At 40.6% G+C, this 21,741-nt stretch overlaps 2 protein-coding genes across 3 annotated transcripts in view; both read left to right on the top strand.

The window, feature by feature from the left end:
- Window positions 1-10,004, top strand: part of LOC308118447 (zinc finger protein 385B-like) — a 79,581-nt gene extending 69,577 nt beyond the window's left edge. Inside the window, exons 5-9 of one of the 2 annotated variants that reach the window (XM_080477863.1) lie at window positions 3,442-3,619; window positions 5,633-5,995; window positions 6,094-6,296; window positions 6,481-6,579; window positions 7,820-10,004. In XM_080477863.1, coding sequence (XP_080333989.1) covers window positions 3,442-3,619; window positions 5,633-5,995; window positions 6,094-6,296; window positions 6,481-6,579; window positions 7,820-8,050 — 1,074 coding nt within the window. In that variant the 3' untranslated portion in view covers window positions 8,051-10,004. The remainder of the gene's footprint in view (window positions 1-3,441; window positions 3,620-5,632; window positions 5,996-6,093; window positions 6,297-6,480; window positions 6,580-7,819) is intronic. The other variant, XM_080477864.1, reaches the window with a different exon arrangement.
- Window positions 10,005-11,732: 1,728 nt separating this feature from the next.
- Window positions 11,733-21,737, top strand: LOC308119065 (dnaJ homolog subfamily C member 7-like). Its single transcript, XM_080478894.1, has 14 exons — window positions 11,733-11,850; window positions 15,039-15,127; window positions 15,296-15,420; window positions 15,526-15,639; window positions 15,749-15,823; window positions 17,185-17,303; window positions 17,395-17,548; window positions 18,653-18,817; window positions 19,000-19,091; window positions 19,191-19,264; window positions 19,348-19,494; window positions 19,597-19,752; window positions 20,014-20,088; window positions 20,207-21,737. Exons 1-14 carry the CDS (start codon window positions 11,780-11,782, stop codon window positions 20,242-20,244), a joined length of 1,494 nt encoding a protein of 497 aa, XP_080335020.1. The 5' UTR covers window positions 11,733-11,779; the 3' UTR covers window positions 20,245-21,737.
- The last annotated feature ends 4 nt before the right edge of the window (window positions 21,738-21,741 follow it).

The following is a 21,741-nucleotide window of genomic DNA, read 5'->3' as shown; positions in this document are numbered from 1 at the left end:
ACTTTAGTCGCTGCGGGAGTCGTTTTTAGTTTTTATCTGGTAGACGAGATAAGAAAAGAGCAAAACGACAGGACTGACTTTATCTTTAATTCTCTGCAGGAAGGAGGGAAGCCACCTTTGACCACATCCTTTTTGTTTACTGCAAAATTCAATCATTAGCTTCAGTAAACCACATCAATCTGTGATGTAATTTTATATAATAAAATGAAAGGTTTTTATTTAACATTATCTTTTTTTACCGGCAGTAAAACCTTCTGACCCCCTGTGATGTGAGTTTAAATCAAGTTATTCCCAGAAAACTCTTATCCAAAGGTCATCTTTTGACTGTTTCTGTAGCGTGGCGTCCACGTGGTTGCAGCTAATGTAATATTTTTGCCCCTTGTGGTTGAAAACAATCTTGAAAAAAGGCAATTCCTCTTATCATTCCCGCCGGTATATTTTTGGCACATCCATTTCTAACCACTGGCTTCTTGGAAGGAAACCAGTCCGCTAGTTCTGTAGCTTATTTTTCTGCTTATCATCACACCTGCCTATTCATATTCATTTGAGTCCCTTTGCAATAGACTTCATTTCTCTATATTTGCATTTATATTGTGAAGGGGGGAAAGCTAGCAGAATGACAATGATTCTGCCTTTTGGTGAACTTTATAACTCGTGCGAGGAGAAGGCCACTGGTGCGGGCTCGCCATACGACCTGTCGCCCATTTCTTTTTTCCTCTTTCTGCTCTCTGTGTGGACAGTGATGGTATCAGGAGTCTGTTTTCTAACAGGCTCTCTCCTCCACCTCCTCCACCTCCTCCTCCCTCTGTCACCTGCAGCTGAGCTGAGAGTGCTGCTTGACCCGGGAGTTGGATGCCAGGTTGCAGGCAGGTACCAGGGGAAGCTGGAAAATTTCACCTCACCCAAAAAAACAAAGCAAAAAAAAAGACCTGTGTAAAGGAATAGTTTGGCTTGATGGACGTCTCCTTGGATTTTATATTCACTGGCTGTGTAGTCAATACTTGAAGTGCAGTAGGATTCATTTTAACAGTCTTCCACCTTTGTTCTTCATATTTAACATACAGCTTCACCATGTTTTTACCAACAAGTGTAACCGATATTCATTGGTAATGAAAAGAAATCCATCATGACAAGTAATACATGTGAAGGTTTATGAGATTTTACTAGAAAACCTCGTAGAGCCACTTGCAATCGATATAAACAATAAAAACATTAGATTTACATTGGTGATCCACTGCGAACTGTTGAGGAAGGAACACTAACAGCAGATAGATGTTTCTTTTTGAACCTTTTATGTACGCTCGCTATTTCATGTTGAAAGTCGAATTAATTTAGAAAGTGCTGCGTTGACTGAGCATCCTGAACTAAGTATTTCTGGATGGAGACAAAGATGGATGACTGTTAAAACTTCCACCTTCACTGCTACATGACTAATGTGTATATGAAGACGGGACAGATTACAAAAGTGCCAAATTACTCCTTTAGGGTCACAAAACTGAAAGATCGAAGCATGACAGATTCATGTCTGACGGATCACACATGAAATTCTGCTCCCGCTGCCCCTTTTGTGGACAGTTGTTGCTTGTTGTGTATGAAGAGTTTGAGCCTCTGCGATGCGACGATGCATAAAGCAGATTGAGTGGAGGTCTGAAGTGGTCCTCACAGTCTCCTCCAGGAAGATCTGTGCTCTGCCATCCAGGGTCTGGTGTTCTTTAGAAGGTGAAGCTCAGTGGACTCATACTACACTGGCTTGCCAGATAGTATGCAGATGGGAGCGGAGTGACTCACTTTCACGCTGAATGGTTGGTGTGCGCTGACATTCAACGCAGCCAAAGGGCTTTTATACCCTTTGCTCGGCTCCGTATTCCCAACCACGCACTTCGACCTGTGGCGGTGCCCTTTCTGTTTGTGTATCTTTCCTGAGCTTTATGCAAAGTGTTATATGACCTCTACCTCACCACTCAGTGCGCACGGCCACCGGAAGACGACCTCGCCACACAATGAGTCTGAATGCGCTGTGAAGTGTATGTGTGTGTTCGGAAAATAGCGTAGATAATTTGAGCAGTGACAAATTATCTAACAGCCTCTTTGTGAAGCCAGATACTCAAAATTCTAATCTTAAGAAGTGCACTTGTGTCTTTCACACTCAGAAAGTCACCACGGCTGCAAAAAACATGTTCTCTTAAAAGGATAAGAGCGGTTATATGTGATATATTTTTCCTACGTCTAAAAAACACAGCGAACAAACTAGAATCAACACTGGTAACTCCAAATCTGGCCGAGAGAACTCATTTTCAAGACAATTCAACAGACTGATGATTTAATATATTCCCATATATTGTTTGAATTGCTATTTGTACCTAAAGTTTCAAAGACAAGAATTTATTAGGGACTATTTTCACCCGTGTAATAATACATATTTGGAGTTCTTAGAATTTAGCAGCAGCATAGTTTATGTGGAACTGATTAGAAATACATTTCTGTGCCAATTTGTATTCAAATAAAGAAACATGCTGTGTTACAAATGGTCTAGTACTTCAGCCAGTATTATATTGGTCTCGGCTGCCTGTGATTGAACTGTGGTTTTTTTTTTCTTAGCTGGATCTAAATCACAACTTTCAACTGATTTCTGCAGTCTGCGTGAGAAAATACAGATCCAGATTAGTCATGAAGATCTCATTGGGAAAATGTTAAGTGAATATAATACATAAAAAACTCATAACATTCTGTGTATGTAAGAGGAAAAATATTCAATAAGTTGGTGTTCTTTCTTGCTGTTTGCTCCCTCAAGCCAAGGATTGCATTACAACTGTGTAGATCTCATGTGTTGTACAAAAGTATTAATATGGGAATGAATCACCAATTAAGTACGATCTGCTTCAGTTGTTTTGTCTCGCTGTTGGTGCACATGGAGCTGCTGGAAGCTGATTTCCCGCCGTAGAATTTGTCTTGCTTTATCTGCAGGCGTCCAGAGCCATTTTTGGGATCCCGTTTCTGCATGCGTCTGTTGTCCCGCTGCCACAAAGCTTCTCTAACAGAGGAAGACACTGAGGTCATTTTGTGTCCCGGCATAACAGACACGGGCCATTTTGTGTCAGAACGAATCAGTGGAAAGACGAGCCAGTGAGCTCAGAGGATGGTCATGACGTGCCATAAGTCCAACTGAAGCTCATTTGTGCACCGCCATGACAGTGATTGTTATCAAAATGGTGATGCGACTCTTCCTGCGAGTCAAATGCATAATTTCTCCCCGAACTCCACGGAGGCATGTGAGACCAAAGCAATGAAACAGACGGAAAGATTACAGTTTACTGCTTTCATGCTGTCCTTCACTAATGGAATCAGTCGTTCTGTGCATATGCCGTGTGCTTATTTTACCCTCTGCTTGTTCTGCTCTTGTGTGTGTATTCATATGTGTATGGATGTGGACGTGACGGCCAGACCCAGGCAGAGGCCCACTACAAAGGTCACAAGCATGCTCGCAAGCTGAAAGCCCTGGAGACGCAGAGGAATCGGCAGAAAAATGGACAGAGTCACTCCACGGCGGGGAAAGACAGAGAGAGGGGGGTGATGGGAGGAGCTGCAGTGCCGACAGAATCTCAGTCAAAAGACAAAACAGGTATAAAATATTCCTCTTTTTCTTTTTCTTTTTCTTTTTTAAGGGAGCATTCCTGCCACCCTCTGAGTAATCAGTTGTAATTGAGGAGACGTAAGCGTTGAGGCTTGGTAGCTGTCACTCAACTGGTTAATTACCAGCTATTACCTGTCCTGCTATCATTGGCCCTGTCAGATCGGTAATTACTCCCATCAAGCTAAAGCATTCGCTAAGACGAGGAGCGTTGAAGCACTTGAAAAGAGACGCCATCTGAAGAGGGACGTGGTGGCGTTACGCCACTTGATACCCAACAGAAACATTTCCTTGTTCTTTATATGAAATGATGTGCTGATGGTGGACACGCTGGAAGCTGCAGAGGATTAGATGTCAGCAGTTACAAATGCCAGTAAAAAGCACTGCGTTTATATCGGCTGCATATATATTGATGACGATATCAGTCGGAGTGGATTTTGAATATTGTTGCGAAGTGTCTTTATGCTTTTTTATTTCTGAGTTGAAATTAAATTCGGTATTGAAGAACAGATCTGAGTTACCAAAGATGTAAGTCAGACGCAACTTTTACCCCAAAATGTTATTTAAACTAAAAAGAACCGGTGGCCTTTAGTTCATCCTCAATCTCTAAGTAGCTTTTTTAACCCGTCTCTTCAAAGATATATTTCCTAAAAGTCTATTTTCTTCTCATCAGCCTCTCCCTGAACCACAGAGCCCTGAAAACACAGTATCAATTTCTTGTAATTTGACACCAGACTCATTACTAATCGACCTGCTTCTGCACCCCCGGACAAATATGAGTGCACGTATCAATCTCTGGTTTGAACATTCTTCTTGCAGGGGGGGGTCTTTATAATGCAGACAACTACAGTATTTAACATTAGCCATATGAAGAATACGTGTGGGGAAAAATACATTAAGACTTTTTTCACCTGTGAAATAAAGAATAGAGAAAATGCTCCAAAATACAACGACATGGATGTACCTGATATTTACTAGTGTTAAAAACTATTTTATTCTTAATGTTACGACTATTTGTTCTTCAGCTGCATCACCATCAGAAAGGCCCGGTGAGAGTAATGACTTGGTTATTTTATCGCCTTTCAGGCATCAGTCATTCAGCTTCTCCCTCAAATTGTCACTATCTTCCCGTCCATTCTCTGTCTGCTTTTCTTTCTTTTTTTTACTATTGATCTTCTCCCTCCCATTTTCTTCCAGAACCTATCAATTTCCCTCTGACCACATAATCATAAGCTTGTTACAATCAGTGGTTGCCATGGTGGTTGATTGATGGTGACGGACGGAGCTCCAGCAGAGAGAGTGAACAAATGACAGCGAGGCCCAGAGACACAAAATGAGTGAAATGGCATAAAACGAGGGGGAAATGCGGGAAAAAAAGGTTATATGGAAGAAGAAGAATAAAAAAAGAACTTGACCGAGTCACTTGTTTGTGATGATTCTGGATAGTCAAAGACAAGACTTCAATTATTGTAATGTTATTCTGAATTATATAATTCAGCCCCAGTCCAAGTTTACATAATATATGACTATGTCTTAAAATTTGATTTTTTTTTTTTGGCGCAATCAAAATAATAAATGCAAATTCCAAGTGTTGCTTGTATTTTTAAGCCACAAATATTTCATCAGCTGCCTTCACTGTTTGCCGCTTAATTCACTTTCTAAGCTTGTTGTTTATCGTTAGGACATGCGGCCTCATGACATTCCTACACTGTCACTGTTTTCAGATTACTTTATTCTACAACAACCTGCTTTAGAATTAAACAGAAAGGATTGCGAACACTGCAATATTCCTCCGGATAAATGGATTTCAATTATTCAACCTTGTTGTAATGAATCCGTCTCAAAGTATTGCATCAGTCACTACCGAAGTTCTCCAGTGGGGGGGTCTTTTAAGCATGGAGTGTTTTACCATCGTTTGTGTTCAATCAGTCTTCTGACCTTAAGTGATTTCTGCACTTCTTTTTTTTTTTTAATGTGACTTTTGTTTACTCACTTGTCCGTCAGGCCCGAGCATCTCGTCCCTACCTGCACAGCAGCAAACTAAAAACAGCCAAGGGAGCTCACAGGAACCCAGCCCCCCCTCCAGGACGTCACCCGTGGACTCCTCCTCGCTCCCATCTACTCACCCGTCCCCACAGGTCTCCCCTGGCTGTCAGCTCGCTGATGTACCTTCAAAAGATCCACCTGCGGAGGGATGCGCCCAGACCACAGGTCTACCCCCGAACTCTGATCCTCAGGGAGGATCCACAGGAGGCGAGGAGGAGACCGTGCAGGGTGACGAGGCCAAAAGCAACAAAAAACATCTTCACTGTCCTACATGCAAAGTGACCGTCAACTCCAGCTCCCAGCTGGAGGCTCATTGTAGTGGTAAGTACGTTATTAGAGCCCTCAGCCTGTCATTACTTCCATACGTTTTGTTGAAATTGATCAGACTTTGATTCGCTCGTCGCCTCTGATTGATCCAGGCTCCAAGCACAAGCAGATGCTGGATGGGCAGAACAGCAGCCAATCACAACGCAGGGTCAGGATGACATCGTCGCCCAGGTCAACCTGTCGAATGAAGCAGCGAATGGGAAGCAAGCCCAGGGCGGTTGTGGGCGTGGCCGGCCAGCCCTTTCACTGTGAACTGTGTCAGGTGTCCGTCAACTCGGAGACTCAGCTGAAGCAGGTGCTCGTCCGGTTATTGTGTTCGGCTCATTTTACTCCGACACTGATCACGTTCCTAACCTTCATATTTCACAAGCTAGTTTCCTCAACGTGTTGGCTCTTTGTAAGTCAGCGCTTCGTCACTGAACAACCCCCCCCCCCCCCCCCCCCCCCCCCCCACCCCCCACCCCCCTGTTCTCTTTTAGCACATGAACAGCAGGAGACACAAAGAGCGCCTGGCTGGGAAGCCTGTCAAGGCGAAGTTCGCCCCCTATAATAAACTACAGCCCAGTGCAGTCTTAGCGGTGAGAATTTGTCACACCCACACGGCACTAACAGCACACTGTCCCTCGCACCCGTCAACATATTCACAGGCTGATGGCTGCAGGGAGGCTGATGCAACTCTGAAATGCTTTTATTTCCTATTTGAAAACTGAGCTGCTTTCAATAACAGGTGTTTTTAAGGCCTTGGAACGAAGCGTATCTGAGACTCTTACCTTAAATTTCCAATGTAGATAAAAAATTCATATGTTTTCTATTTAAGGAAATAAGTAATGGAGTCATAGTAAATGCATATCAATTGGTATACATATTTTATAAGCTACTAGGAATGAAATCCAAGTTTTAGTTCTCTAAAAGTTACTTAAAAGTTATCGATTTTGCTATGCTATTGGCAAAGCAGTGCAGGTAGGTCAGTCCAATGCTTTAATAAAGACTGACACAGCTGAGTACTTTTTGTTGAATATTCATAAAATGTAATATCTTGTCTTTGATAATTCACCTACAAATTAGGTGCTAACCACTGTAGTATATCTGAATAATGAGTTTCTTCTCTACCTTATCTGTGGTAAACTGAATGTCACTAACAGTCTTTTGAAATTGAATTTACATTTCTTTTACTATTTTCCGTGATTTTGTGTAATTTTATTTATAATGGATTCTATTTGCAGGAAACATATGATCAATATAGTCTTTGAGTTTTATTCCAAGTGTCAAATGGTAAATGGATTTCACTTATATAGCACTTTTCAAATGCTTGAACAGTCCCAAAGCACTTCACACCATTAGTCACGTTCACACATTCACGCACCAATGGAGGCAGATAAAACGAGTGAAGTCTTAAATTATCTTCACGTAAAGCCTCGTTTTCAATCTGGGGTTAAAAAAAATTTAAAACAAAGTTTGGAAATCCATGGTGGAGGGATACAATACTTCCTTATCTGCCTGGTTGATAAAACCTTTTTCGTGTTTATTATATTGTCACCTCAAAGAGGATGAAACATTTAAAAAGTTTTACAAAGCATTTTATGAATGAGGATTTAGTTGTAGTCTCAGTTTTCCAGCCAAATTTGTCTTTTTTTAATCGTTATTTTATTGTCTGTGTGTGTTTGTTTGCTGGTTGATTCATTTAATATTTTAGTTTCTTTTTTCCCTTTTATTAAAGTTTATGTTTACATTACTGAAAAAACCTGAATACGTTTGGCCTTTTTCAGCTTATTGCCATTGTGATGTGGGCATTTAACTGTGTTTTCCGTTTGATTTCAGACCAAGCTGGCTTTGCATAAGCACCTGGCTAAAGCCCTGCCGGCAGGGTTCCTGACCAGCCCCCTCAGTCCAGCCGCATTGTGCACCCTGGCGTCCGGGCCCCTGGGTCTCCGACTGCCTCCAGGTCCCACAGCCATCATCCAGGGTCCCCTGATCAGCCCCACACTCTTCAGGCCTGCTCCTGGACCTCTGAGAGCCACACACACTCCCATCATATTCTCTCCTTACTAACAAATGCCATGAGGCTGGAAGGCCCACAGCGACAAAGACCTGACCTCTGCAAAGCTGGACTTTGAGCCGGGCCAGCTGAGGACAAATCGCAGCACTGATGAGTGACGTCGGGTCACTATGTAGTGACCGTTGAGAGCAGCATAGCAGCGCGTCAGGTTTGGCAGGTCATAAGAAGAACGGTTTGCGCGATCCCCTGGTGTGGATTGAGATTTCAGCTCGGACTGACCACAGTCTCACCTATTAGAGCTGGAAGGACCGTCGTTCAGCTGCTTCCTCTCAGAGAACTGTTGAGTGCATGTTCCCCCGGGGTCTGGACCCCTCAGGAAGCCATAACGACAAGCATCATCTCCATTTATTTATAAGTCAGTGATAAACTATTACGCATTAGGGTGTTTCAACGTTGCTAAGTGTTTGTTGAAAAGATTCTTTTGATTTTGAGAGCTTTCTATATGTATTCTTGAAGAGCAAGAAAAATATGTCTGCCTTGTTATAGATTTTAGAGCCAAATCTAAAATACATTTTAAAAAAAACATCCTGATTGTGCGAATCTCAAATGAAATTGAGTGAGAAACAGTCTTTACTTTAAAAAAAACAACTAAATCTGTCACTTTGCATTGCTGAGATTTATGTACCCGACCAAGTTCAAACTTTACAGCCATGATGTGGACGTCTGTTCTCTGTAATTTATTTAGATAAAGATTATACTTTTGTTGCTGAAACCGTTTCCCCGTCTGTCTTTCCTGCTCTCTGGACAATCAGGTGACAATCAACCGCAGGAGTGAAAATTCACTACCAGGAAATACGCAGTATTTCTACTTCATACAAGGAGATGAGACTTACTTTGACAAGAGATATTCCATTTCATTTCAGTCCCTTTTATTCACCGTAGGATTGATAGTGAGTAAATGTGCATTAAATGAATGGTCTATATCACAGTATAATGTCGTTGTATGCAGATGTAAATGTGTACGAATCAACTTATAAACAACTTTAACTTATTTTACGAGCCTCCCTGAATGAGAGGATGCACAAAAGATAAATAACAAAGAGAACAATGAACTGAGGATTCAGATGAGTTTAAAATGCTCATAAGATATAAGATAAGATATCCCTTTATTTATCTCACATGTGGAGAAATTTGCAGTGGTACAACAGGATAGTAAAGAGAAAGAAGCATGCATGCAGTACGTGGTTCGCACTGTGGTGTTGTAGTCCTGCCTCATGGTGAGAAGGTCGCTGGTTCAACTCTTGAACCAGCTTGGAGCTTGGAGGGAGTTTGCATGTTCTTCCTTTGCATGCCAGAGTTTTCTCTGGATGCTCCACGTCTCGTCCCACAGTCCAAAAACATGCTTTTGATTCTGATCGGCGATTTTAAACTGCCCATAGTTGTGATTCTGAGCGTGTGATTGCTTTTCTGTGTGTTTCCTCATCTGTCCACTGTGTCCCCGGATGTATGAATGAGTACAGTACATTAACAAAACTCTTAACTACCAACATATCTGTAGACAAGATAATATCGTGTTGTGTTTTCAACCATTTATCAGATGTTTGTCTGGTGCTTATAGAAGGGAAATGAGATGAACATGTACCAATGAATAAAGTGTTTCCAGCAGCTGGTGCTGTTTGTGCAATATTACAAAAGAGAAAACAGATGGAAGTGTGCAATTCAACATCGAAAGGCTTTATCCTCAAGTTTCCAAATGAGACCGTCCTTCACATAATTAAAACTGTTATTTTTATAGAGTGTATTAAGAAACTACTTTCCTCTGTTGTAGAAATCTCCCTCCCACACGGCTGTGCTGAATCACCCTGAGCAATATGTATTTCTGAAGTGTCACCTGGTAAAGTTAATGACAAGTGTAACTGTGCATCGATTGCAATAATGTAAATTATGTGGTGAAGATGTGAATACGGTGATGATGCATATGAACTTATAAATAGTCCTGGTTTTTCCATCGGTGTGGTTGTTTTTTTTCTTCACATCCACGAGTACATGAATCACTGCTTAATGTGCAGAACTGTAAATACTAGAGTTTGTTTGACACAAGCCTGCAGTCACTGACAGTTTACATAAATATAGTGGCGACATTTCTCACCACAAGCAAAGAAAATGTATATTTAAACTGTGTTTATTACATTCAAAGTTTCCCTGTAGAAAATGTACTTGTATGTGGCGTTGATCTCTTAACTCCTAAACGCTAAACCTCCATAAAAATGGTGAGAACAGACATATCTTGTGTTTTTAAGCCAAATAATTGGCACCAATCACTGCAGATTTGTAATACTTTATAATACTTTTCTGCCCTCTTGTGGCAGAATAAACAGCCAAAGAGGTTTAATCGAGTTCTGTATTTAATAATGTAAGACGGTCACTATTACCTTTATATTTCTCTAACAAAGGGCTATGTATAAATAATACAACTTCTTATTCTAACATTAATTGAATAATTTCAATTAATTTCATTGTTGATATACAACCCGAAAAACCCTGAGAATTAAATGGTTGTGGAGTATGCAATATATAAGTACAAACACAATCCAAAACGATATTTTAAAATTTCATTTTGTTCATAATACAACATGGACAACACCTGAGATGTTTATAGTACGAGAATAAAAGTATAAAAACTCTTAACATACCTCCTCAAAGTTAGGACAAGCTTTTGCCTTGAATTCCAGCTCCACGGCAGTTTCAACACGTGATGTTTCAAATGTTTGGGGGTTTTTTTGGGGAGAAAATGTCTGGACTGCAGACTGACCAGAACAGCACCCAGGATCTTGTACTGTCAGCTGACAGATCATTTTTTAACCACTTATCCCGTGATCTGTCTCCATTTTTTTCCTAGATGTGTTTTAAGATGCTTCAAAAGATGTCTGTAAAGTTTAAATGTTATTGAAATAGTAAAATGTTCTTATGCGTATACGTTAGAAATAAATCAAATACGTATGAAGATTGGCCCACCATTGCATTTTTACATTTTTTTTTTACATTTTGCACATTATCCCAACATCTTTCTCGTTAATTCTTGTAAATTTGTATTTTTTCATCTCGTGTTTTTTTCCAGGCACAATTACTTTGTCAAAGAAAACTGAGATAATGTCAGAATCCCGAGATGATCATATATTTAATAAGTAAAAAAAAAAGTTAATTTCATCATTAAACGTTTCTCATTATATTAGTTCAATCATTTCAGAAAAAAACATATTTCTGACATAAATGCCTCACCTTTCAGTCAACTAATTAAAAAAGTGAAAGGTCAGGAACACAAGTTTAAGGTTCTACCATTTAATTCAACTCAGTTTAATTCATTTATTTTTTCGATATTTGCATTTTGTAAAAATCAAAAGAAATAAAATGCAGATCCTAATAAGGGAAAAGGTCCTCTTCTTTTGACCTGATTGAATAATCTTATAGATGCCTCCTTCCTGGAAGAATTGGATTATTTATCAAGGTTATTTCTTTGTCTTCATAGAGTTGGAAATATAGCTGTATTTAGAGGGAAAAGTAGAACCATTTGTATTTAATGTTTCTTGTAATGCAAAATAAAATTCTTGCGTGGCCTTAATACTCCACTCATCCACGTGGGTCGTAGTTATATAAAATATATGTCATGTTGTTATTTATTGTTTATTTAATGTCGTGTCCCACTTCTGTTGACCTACAAAAAAATAAAAAAATAAAATCTCCCGGAAGTGACGTAATCTCGCGGTCGTCCTTTCCAGAAAAAAATGGCAGCTGTTGACATCGACGTGCCGGTGGAAACAGAGCCCCAGATCTACAACCAGGAGGACATGGAGCGGTAAGCATGTCAATGTCTTGTGTGTTGTCTGTGCCGAGCCCGTAACGTGAGTTTTGATGTGAGTGAATCCGCCCGGTGAACTGACACGGCCGGCAAACAATCCCGCGGTCACGTCCGGAGAGGAGCTAACAGGCTAGCTCTCGTTAGCGACGTCGTGTTTCCTAAATCCTAAATGTGGTTTCTTTTTAAAGCGATTAGGTTCCATCGCAATTTCAGCTGTTTGTAGTAAGAGTTAAGGTAGACACTTACACACATAACTCCTTATAAAATGGCTTCGTGGTAACATCTGCCTGCATTTTCATCAAACCGGGGGGAGACAATCCCCTCCAACACATGGTTAGCATCAGATAGCCGGAACGTGTGCGTGGAAAGCTTTTAGTGTTTCTGATGCTCTGTTCGGAATATTTTAACGCACCAACATAAACGGCAAAGTACTGGGAAATTATGGTTTTGAACACCGTCGTGTTATGTTCACATCTTTCGAGGCTTGCATGGTTCCAGTGGTGACACAGAGTTCAGGTGATTATCACAGTTTGTCACCACTGCACACACCTTAACCAGTCTCAACAAAGTCTTGGCTTTTCCGTCAATTTACAGTCATCAAATCATTAACGATGCGTTTTGTTTGGCTTTAATTCTTAGGTATTTTATCCTTAAGCACCCCCCCCCCCCCCCTTATTACGAAGTAAACAAGCTGAGTGCATATAATTAATTCAGTATTTTAACTTTCAATTTTTATCTGATTGAACAAATACCACTTTTCATTTACAAGTGCAATTCTTACAATTTTTCAAATAAGAAATCGTTGTAATTTTTTTTGTAATTATGCTTGTGTTGATGTGCCAGCCTTAAATGGAGGTTTTGTATTTGTACTTCAACAACCATTTTTAGATTCAGGGATTTGCTTGTGTTGAATGATGTACGTAACCGAGGGAAGTTAAGGGTTTATATTCTTAAGTGCTCAGAGTGTCACATGACTCAGTGGAAACTAAATATTAAAAGTCTCGACCCAACTCAGTCCGAAGTATGACTTTACCTTTTGGTCAGCAGTCAAAAACATCTGCTTTTATAGTTCTGGGATTGTGTGTTTACATTTTGTACAGTAAATAGAGGCTCAAGTAATAATCGCTTATTATTAGTATTTCAAAACTTGGTTCATCAACAAATCAGGATTAAAACAAAAGATTCAGAAGACAATACGACTTCATCAGAAAGATCAGATCAAGTACACAAGCAAACAGGATTAATCAGTGGAGACACTCATGCTTAATTTAAATGTTAATATATTTTTTTAAAGGGGTAAAACTAGTCTTTTTTTTATTAAATACAACATTAAAAAGGATCTATAAGTTTCACTTTCAGTTTTTCCTTCAAAAAGTAGGAACTCGGTCTCAGTTTAAAACCACACCCCATTTTATAGCACACGCCTTTTAAAAATCAGTTTCTGACTAAGTCTTGTTTTTACAAAGATTATACATTCATATTCTGAAATGATAACGCGACACTCAGTGGAGAACGTTTGAGATGCGGAACTCACAAAAGATTTGACTCCCCAGTGATATTGTCATGAAAGTAGAGCGTTTAAGTAGAAGCATGCAATAGTGATTTTGTTTTCTTAAACAGTTTATTGAAACCAAAGCCAACAGCAGTGGTGGGGACATACCACAACAAAAAACATCAGCGTCCTAATAAGTTGTCACGTGACCTTGAGCATCAATAACAGCTTGACAACGACGTCTCCTGCTGATCACAAGTGGACTTGTGTCTGCTGATAAATGGCATCACTCTCTTGAGGTCATTGAGGTTCTGAATGCAGATTTACGAGCGTCTATAGGAGTCTCTACAGAGTATACTATAGAGACTCAGCTGATCCCAGAGGTTTTCTTTGGGATGCAGGTCTGGAGAAAGTGCAGGGCGCTCCATCTGAGGTCCTCCAGTCTCCAGCAGACGTTCACTAATGATGTCTCCTTCATGAGAGAGAGCATTGTCATCCATGAAGATTACATGAGGACTGTTGTTCATGCATGGGCACAATGTCTGGATTCATGATGTTATTTAGGTGTATGGGCTTGTCATTGTGTCGTTCACAAATTGAAGGGTGGTTCTGTATTGACTAGACACACCTGCTCACTATAACACACCCAACAGTTTAAATACCAACTCTAATTGTCAGAGAACAACAAGTTGTCCAAAAAGTACCAAAACATTGAACAGTTGAACAGTCTAAAGTTTACAGAAAGTCGCTTGTAAAAGTTATCCTGCATTTTAGGTTCATCCTGAAATTTGACCTATAATATAGTTATATTATAATATAATTTCATATAGATTGGTATATGTCTGCTCCTCACACAGGTCACTATCTTGCTCCGATTGGACTGGTTCTTCAAACACATCCTGTAGTAGCTGCCCCCCCCCCCCCCAGTATGATCACTAAGTCACTGTTCATTGTGTGGACCTGATGTTGGATTGGCTCAGTCGTCCTCTTGCTTTATAAGCCCCTGTGTTGTTGTCCTGCAGATAACAAGAGCAAAACATTGAGAGAGAGAAGAAGCAGGAATCAACACAGTCATTGATTACAAGTGTGATTGATTATTAGTGTCTAAGACTTTTAATTTTTCACACTTAATAGATCAGTAGAGCAACAGAGAAAAAGTCCAATCATGTAGTAACTTATCACGGAGAGTTGAACCAAAATATTTGACAGTTTAAGCTCGATGCTAAATTTTATTGTCAATTAAGCAACACAGACTACATTTATACATAAATGAGTTTTAGCCCATCAGGAGCTTCTTCCTCCAATTCTTCAGTGCTGCTTCACCCTTTAAGGGTCGCCACTCCTGACGCCACTGCAGCAGGTGAATTTCACTGCTATGTTTAGTAACGGAGCTATCGGGAGTCGGGACTGTGTGTCCCTTCACTGCTGTCCCACTTCCAGGTGAAACACGCCGCAGACATTTGCTCAGGTTGCAAAGATTTCCCTCATTATTAAATCCAAATGGAGAAAATCGTAGCACTTGTGAAGCAGCACATTTTTCTCAGATCTGAGTTTATTACAAGTTTTATTCAGTGAGATAATTGACGAATAATTCAGTCCTGTACATGTCAGAGGGACTCTGGTTTCTTTTTTTTGGGGGGGGGGGGGGTTCATAACCTGTGCTGACTTTGGTTTCCGTTCATTCTCTCTGCAGTCAAGCTGAAGGCTTCAAAGAGCAAGGAAATGCATTCTACAGCCAGAAGGATTACTCTGAGGCTTTCAACTACTACACCAAGGCCATAGGTGAGAAGAGTGAAATGAGCTTTCACAATATTGGGACAAAATTCATATTATACTTTTTTTTTTTTTTTTTTTAATAAAGTCTTCTGGTTGGTGAGCGACTGATGTGACTTTCCTGTTCACCCCACTGTTGATCTCTGAATTGCGACCTTTTTCTTTTTCACCGTTAAGATGCTAGCCCTAAAAATGCCAGTTACTACGGCAACCGGGCGGCCACCCTCATGATGCTCAGCCGCTTCCGGGAAGCCCTTGAAGATTCCCAGCAGGCTGTGCGTTTGGACGACTCTTTCATGAAGGCGAGTTTGAACAGTGGGAACTCGGGTGTTGGGTGACGCTTCTACTTGGCAGGTAAAATCTATGTTTTGCTGTCCCTGCAGTAAAGTTTCCACTCTCTCCCACAGGGACATCTACGTGAAGGCAAATGCCACTTGTCTTTAGGAAACGCCATGGCGGCCAGTCGCTGCTTTCAGAAGGTTCTGGAGCTGGAGCCAAGCAACCGAGAGGCCCAGCAGGAGGTGGGAACTTCTCTTTACTCATCGTGTGAATCAAGCGTTCACATTAGATTCACTTGTATGATTGTGACATTTCAGCTTTAAAGGTTTAATGAGTTCTGTTTCGTTTTAGAACAAGAATGCAACCACCCTCTTGGAGTTTGAAAGAATGGCGGAGTTCGGCTTTGAAAAGCGGGATTTCAGAAAGGTACTTTAAAAATCAACCCCATGAGGACTCTTTTGTCTGTATTTCTGGTTTATTTCTTTCTATATTCATAAATAATCAGAGCTATAGTTTTAGTTTGTTGCTGGATTTAAGAGGTCCAGCACCTCCACAAATATTCTTCGATTAAATGAATTGAGTATCATTGCTTTCAGGCACTTGGTCAGTATTTTATAGTGAGAATCTGGTATGACTGGAAAGGCTGCATTGTTTCCATGTAAACTGCTCACAAAGAACTAAACATTTTCTCTATGGTCTGCGTGTAATCATTAGCAGGGATGCTCGATGAAAAGCGGGAGAAATCAGACATGTCTGCTGTGTGGAGAATTAGAAATTGATAAAGTCGCCGTTTGCAATGAAAGCTCAACGTCGGTCACGCGAGGAGGAGTTAAAACCCGATTCTCCTTTTGAGTTCTGGAAATCCAACCAGGCTGCTTCCCGATTCTGGTCCATGTAGCCCTCAGGTACCTCAGTGTTAGCACTGTCTCCCAAAGAGAAATGGTATAGATCAGGGGTGTCAAACAAAAGGCCCGTGGCCCAAAACCGGCCAGCAAGAGGCTCCAACCTGGCCCAGCAAACATTGTAAACGTGTCTCTCCTGTGTGACTTTATTCTGCCACACAACAGTGTAAATGTGAAGGTTTGTATGGCACTATTTTACCGTTCACATTTGGAATGAAGATTGGGCTGAACTAGAATGTGTTTGACACCCCTGGTGTAGATTTGGAAAAGTCAGAGATTCTTATTTCAAACTAATTACGGATTTGTAAGTTTTTAAATACCTTCAGTTTGCACATCGTCAACATGACTCATTGTTTCTTGCTCAAATGAGTGTGAACGAGTCTGAGCTTAGTTGTGAGTTTATTTACATGTAATATGTTTAAGTATTGTATAACCACATGGGCTCCTGTTATTGGGGAAGAAATGCTTTCATTTAGTAAAAACAAGAGTCAGTGAATCACCTGCAGCTCACAATTCAAATGTATTTATTTAGGTATGGGGACTATTTTGTGTTCTGTAAAAGTTGTGAAGTGGACTCATTATTCTTGCAATTACGAAGCATGTCATGCCTTAGTTTGTGTCAAAATATTCTGAAAATATTAAAGATTTTACATTTTTGTCTTTAAAAAAAAAAAGAAATATGGCTTACGTGCAAGTTGAATTAGTTTTCTTGTTTTGGTCTGGGGGCTGCTTCAAAACAGAAGTCCCATCACCAGGTTCAATGATTTAATTATTAAAGTGTGATTCAATGTTGTCGGTAATAAGAACGGCATCAGCAATATTTTGTTTTGAAAATATCTCGTCCGACATGGTGCATCCCCATTAATGCATCTTCTTGTGCTTCAGGTGGTGTACTGTATGGACCGGGCCTTGGCTTTGGCCTCTGCTTGCCACCGCTTCAAAATCCTGAAGGCGGAGTGTCTCGCCCTGCTGGGACGCTACCCAGAAGCCCAGTCTGTCGCCAGGTAGGCGCTCCTGTGCTTTCATATGCTCGAGGTCATTTACATCACTTTACATAGTTTTCCATGTCGGACTTGAATATTTCTTTTTTTTTAGTGACATCCTGCGAATGGATTCCACAAATGCAGACGCACTGTACGTCCGAGGGTTGTGTCTTTACTATGAGGACTGCATTGATAAGGCAGTGCAGTTTTTCGTCCAGGCGCTGCGCATGGCCCCCGACCACGAAAAGGCTCGGGTCGCCTGCAGGGTAAGTTACTGTTTTTGCATGATAGTTAACTACCAGTTAAAAGTATCCTGTTGAGCTTTTTAACACTTTTTGCGATGTAATGTCCACTACCGCTTCAAACACAATATATGCTGTCACTAATTTACAACAAGACGGTTTTAATAAAGTCTCTGTTCGATCATTAATTTTAGCCACGAAGATCATCATTTACAAATATACTACACAAAATTATATGCATAGTTTATGTATAAAATCCCCACTGCTATAGTGTATATGAACCACTCGTACCACACAAGCATTAATCACGTCTGAAAAGGAGTAGGAGGAAGCAAAGCTTATTCAACCTTGTTGTTATACACTTTCTTACATTGCTGCTTATTACAAACGCATATACATATCAACCTGTGCACATTCATACCCGGCGTGTTCACAGTGCCTGTCCAGGTCATATGTCATTCATGTAATCCTATTACATTCCAAAAAGTAATTTTTGTCTTTACTTGATAGTGCAATCACAATGTTGTTCCCTGATGCCTTTAGACAAGTGCGCACACATATGGAAGATATGTTGCATCAGCCACCTCATAAACAGAATTAAAAAACAAAAGTGTATTGCCACGGTAGAAGGATAAAACAGCAGCGCTGCTGTGAGTGGGTCTGAGTAGAGAAGAGCCCGTGTGCTGGAAGGCCGACTCTTAACAGCAGAAGCAAGATTAGAAGTTCAGTTCAGTTTTATTTGTGTCCTCATAGGTCACATGGTCTAACAGCAAAGTATAAAAACATAAATAATGCTCTTACATACATACATACATGACATGAAACATTTAAAAGTACAAAAGGAGTTTTTAAATCCCTTTTGGATTTAAAGAGATTTAAAACTCCCTACGAGCAGCACTAGCAGGTCAGAATGTCGCTTGGCCTCCTGCTGAAAGATGGAAAGTGCATTTACAGCTAAATCTATAACCTTTAAGATGTTAGATAGGAAATATTAAATCCAGTTGATGCATGATACGTGGTTTACTGAGATATTGAGAGTATATTTTATACATAGAAAGTCACTTCAGGACTAAGTTAATGTTGTAAGATAAACATGACAGGCTTTTGTTCTTTTTCTCCCTGAACTAGAATGCGAAGGCGTTAAAAGCCAAGAAAGAGGAAGGAAACCATTCATTTAAAAGCTGCAACTATAATGCAGCCTACCAGCTGTATACCGAGGCGCTGGCGATAGACCCCAACAACATCAAGACCAATGCAAAACTCTACTGCAACAGAGCCACAGCAGGAGCAAAGGTAAATGCAAACTGGATTACACGAAAGTCTGTCTCACATTAGCTCCTCCCTCTCACAAATCTCCCTTAAGAGTCACTTAGTCAACAATAACGTCTGACAATTTGCTTAAAAATAGTTTTTTTCCCCTGATGTTCAGACTCTTGCATTTTGCCTCCTTTCAATATTTCCCGTCTTGCAAACAGCTGAAGAAACTTGATCAAGCCGTTGAAGACTGTTCCAGCGCAATCAAACTCGATGACACTTACATCAAGGCCTACTTAAGAAGAGCTCAGTGGTACGTGATGCAGTCATTAGATTACACATTCCCCACTGGTGGTGTTGAGTATTGTGCAGGTTTGCTTTAGTTTTTTTTGACTCGTTTTACGACCTGCAGTTACATGGACACAGAGCAGTACGAAGAGGCTGTACGGGACTATGAAAAGGTTTACCAGACGGAAAAAACCTCGGGTGAGCCCCTGTCCTGATTCTCCTCGTCACCGATACGTCGATGAGCATGTGAGATGATGGGATGTTGTGTCTCTGTGTTGCAGATCACAAACATCTGCTGAAGACGGCACAGATGGAGCTGAAGAAGAGCAAGAGGAAAGATTACTACAAGGTGCTGGGAGTCGGCAAGAACGCCACCGAGGACGAGATCAAGAAAGCGTACCGCAAACGGGCTCTCATGCACCACCCAGGTATTCCTCCTGGATTTCATTCCGAGGCATGACGCCAGCTTTTAATTGTTGGTGAGGATTATTTCTTGGGTTTGTTGTCGACCGTTTATCTTTGTTTTGCAGACCGCCACAGTGCAGCAACCCCAGAGGTGCAAAAGGAAGAGGAAAAGAAATTCAAGGAAGTGGGCGAGGCCTTCACTGTCCTCTCTGACCCCAAGAAGAAAATGCGCTACGACAATGGGCACGACCTCGAAGACGACAACAACTATGATGGCGGAGGTAATTCATACCTTTTCATAGATTTTGTCTCCAAATGTTGTTTTTCACTCGTGAAATTATGTTGCGCCAGTTTTCCACTGAAGCTGATGATTCTGCTCTGGTCTCCACTTGATCAACTGTAGAAGTTTACCTTTGTTAAAGCCTTAAACTTTAAATTAACAAAGTTGGAAGAAGTGTACCCCAAACATCTTTATTCTGTCACTTCACTCATTTTTGCATTTTGAAGGTCTTTAATGCTCACCTGTGCTTTTCTTTGTTCAGATTTTGATGCGAACAACATCTTCAGGGCTTTCTTTGGTGGTCAAGGTGGAGGATTCACCTTTGATTCTAGTCCAGGTACCGTTTCTTTTTCTTTATCTTTTTAACGAATGTTGTCTCAGTTTAATGAAAGATTTAAGAATTGGATGTAGAAGGAGCCTTTTTCTTGACCAACTGTTTTGTTTTGTTGTTTCAGACGCTGGGCCTGGAAACTTCTTTTTCCAGTTCGGCTAAAGCGAGACGTATTTGTGGAAACGCAGCCCTGCAGAGGACGAGCCTCAGTTGGACCCACAGTCACCTTGTGATGCTCATACTCCCCGAGTGTCCAGCAAAATATCCCCACTATTCTTTCTCAAGAGGTTTTTCAATCATTGCATTCAATCCTAAATGTATTCCCCACATTGACACTCGCAAATATTGGACATGACCTGAGTAATTCAGCTTGGTTTTTTTTTTTTTTATAACACGGAATACAAACCGATCAATTCGTCAATTTTTTTCTCCTTTTTTTTTTTTTAAGTTTGGATCACCTGATCAGTTGCAAGTATCTCTTGCCATCTTTAACATTTTAATAAACGAACCTATAAATTTCTAAAGCTGTCTCAGCCTTCATAAGTACTCCAGACATGTAGGTGTGATGGTGGATTAAATGTAGAAGACGTTAGAAGGCGCACATCTTTAGGGTTCTGCTGGGACGGCATGTCTCAATAGAGGCAGAGGACAAAAGGACTGGAAATTCAGTGTCACACCCGACCTCAGGACAGCCAGTGGAGGACGACCCTGTCCGCCTACCAATTTGTGTCCAGGTTTTATTGGCCGACTTGCCAAATATTGTACCGACTTCCAGGGTTTGGTTTCTTCATCATGCTGCATTGTATAGTTGACTCGAATGTAAATCGTTAACGTCTGCGTTTTTCTTCGGTCTGCCCTCAGTCTATTTATATTTATTGTACTGTAGATCCGAAACTTGTATGCAGCTCAATGCCGGTGAGTTATTTTTTGTCTTCCTTCTTTTTTCTTTTTTTTAAGAGCTCCTTTGTAAATGTTTTCCACGTCACCCTCTTCATGTCTGCAAATATTCAAGTTTTTTTTTTTTTTTTAAGGAAATCAGGCCAAAATCTGACCACATTCACCGATTTTCTTTTGTTCAGATTGTTTGAAACGCTCGCACACGTGTCATTCAAATTAAATTGGTGCCTTATCGGACTCTGTTAAACCTCTTCCAGTCGAAGGCTGAAGAGCAAGCCACATCTTAACTGAAGAAAGGCAGCAGTTTTGCTTGTATAGCATGCTTTTATTGTTTTAAAGGTTTTTTTTTTTGTGCTATTCCTTATAATTTCCTTTTCCATGTAAAGCTAGTACACAAATTTCAGCTTTGCAAATCTTCATCCTGTCCTGCAGAGAAGACTGAAATTTTGCCTTTGTGTCGTCCGTCACGCCCGCCCGTCTTTCACCGATACTTGTCTTGCACGTTTTGTCAGTACAGTCCTTCTTTTACCGGTTCCACTCGTTTAAAGGGGTTACTGGGGGTGGGGCGAAGGCTTATGTTAATTGTTTGTCTCTGATCTCTGTATCATTTTTACGACTAACTGATTACAGTATTAACAAGACAAGCTTTTTAACCATAAAGAATTAAAGATTGTCTTTCGCTGTAAATTTGGACTTTGTTTTAATGTAATAAAGGTCTTTTGGGTGTCACTGTTTTCCCAGTGAAAATGATCAAATCTATAT

Source organism: Lipophrys pholis (genome assembly GCF_963383615.2).
Source record: "Lipophrys pholis genome assembly, chromosome: 1".
Taxonomy (NCBI): Eukaryota; Metazoa; Chordata; class Actinopteri; order Blenniiformes; family Blenniidae; genus Lipophrys; species Lipophrys pholis.
Note: the sequence above shows the minus strand (reverse complement) of the source record. Positions and strands in the feature narration are given on the sequence as shown.

What these genes read in the sequence shown, in the direction of transcription:
- LOC308119065 (XM_080478894.1), top strand. Translation starts at nt 11,780, where the DNA reads ATGGCAGCTGTTGACATCGACGTGCCGGTGGAAACAGAGCCCCAGATC. An exon ending in TGGACGACTCTTTCATGAAG is followed by an intron (nt 15,421 to 15,525) that starts GCGAGTTTGAAC and finishes TCTCTCCCACAG; the next exon opens with GGACATCTACGTGAAGGCAA. An exon ending in ACCGAGAGGCCCAGCAGGAG is followed by an intron (nt 15,640 to 15,748) that starts GTGGGAACTTCT and finishes GTTTCGTTTTAG; the next exon opens with AACAAGAATGCAACCACCCT.